This window comes from Aphanomyces invadans (genome assembly GCF_000520115.1).
Source record: "Aphanomyces invadans strain NJM9701 unplaced genomic scaffold supercont1.57, whole genome shotgun sequence".
Classification (NCBI taxonomy): Eukaryota; Oomycota; class Saprolegniomycetes; order Saprolegniales; family Verrucalvaceae; genus Aphanomyces; species Aphanomyces invadans.
Window position 1 is genome coordinate 281489 of NW_008580202.1, and position 1147 is coordinate 282635.

Consider the following 1147-nt stretch of genomic DNA (forward strand, 5'->3'; position numbering starts at 1 on the left):
CGTAACGGCTGTGTTGTCACTACGATCCAATGTGGACAAGTTGCCAATAATGTTCATTGTCAAGGGATCTCCTGGTGGACCAATCGAGTGCGACGAGGTACCAACTTATCTAGTAGGTCATGTGTACGTTGTACAGGATAAGACATGGATGGACACGCGTGTGTGGGAGATGTACTTGACTGATCTGCTCAAGTTAGAGATCGAAGGCCCCTCTGTAATTGCAGCAGACAACTTGGATTGTCATTTCAAACACCTCGCACGACAAGGTGTCATCTGAGCCCCTGCCGAAGAGCTCCACCAGTGTCTGCCAGCCTTTGGATATGGGTGTGAAGTGGCCTCTGAAGAGTAAGTAGCTCTAGAAGTGGCTCCAAGACACTGACACTTCAATCTTGAGCCCATATAGCTTGTGCTTGCCACTGAAGTAATGCATCTTCTCTCCGAAGCGGCCTAACGGACGGTGTGAAGGCTGGAATTTGACATCCGTCGCATACTTTGCGTACGGGTAGTAGGTGATGGTGTTGCCGCGGTCCCGGAGTGATGCCATGGTAGGCGTAGTTGCGAAGACGTCGTACTGTGCAGGAGAGTCAATGTCGATAACACGCATTATCATCTTCTCCAACGTTGGTGCTTTAACTCCGAAGTCAACTGCATGCTTCTCCCATGTCTAGTAGTGCTTCATGATGACAAGTGTCATGAAGAGAGCATCCTTTGCTGATGTCTTCGGTTTCCGTCCTCGTCCGTCCATCCAACGGCTACAGAGCGGGACTTCAACGAGTCCCCAGATTATTTCAAACTCCGCCGTGGTAAAGTTGGTCAAGGTCCAATGGCCATTAACGCCAGTATCCTCAAGGACCTTGTCAATGACAGGGTTTTGGTACGTTGTGACTTGCTTTCGTGTTCTGCCACCGCACCGTACACATCGAGGCATTCCTCCAGGTAGTGCTGGTCGGAGATGGCTTGCACTTGCAAGCGTTCCAGCATGGACGCGACGTTGAGAACCATTCGTATAGATTTTATTTGTGTGGGGTAGCTGGTCTGGGAATCACGGGGGTAGTGGGCATCGCCATCCGCGTTGATCAAGTTCATAGACGCAATGATGTCCACGATGTTGCATCGATCGTCGCGGGAAAATGGATTGCTTGGCGTT

At 50.6% G+C, this 1147-nt stretch overlaps 1 protein-coding gene across 1 annotated transcript; it reads right to left on the minus strand.

Annotated features, from left to right (window-relative positions):
- Positions 1-355: 355 nt before the first annotated feature.
- H310_13872 (hypothetical protein) lies at positions 356-544 on the minus strand (the record flags this gene model as incomplete). The annotated part of the gene is made up of 1 exon (XM_008881519.1): positions 356-544. One exon carries the CDS (start codon positions 542-544, stop codon positions 356-358), a length of 189 nt encoding a protein of 62 aa, XP_008879741.1.
- Positions 545-1147: the final 603 nt, after the last annotated feature.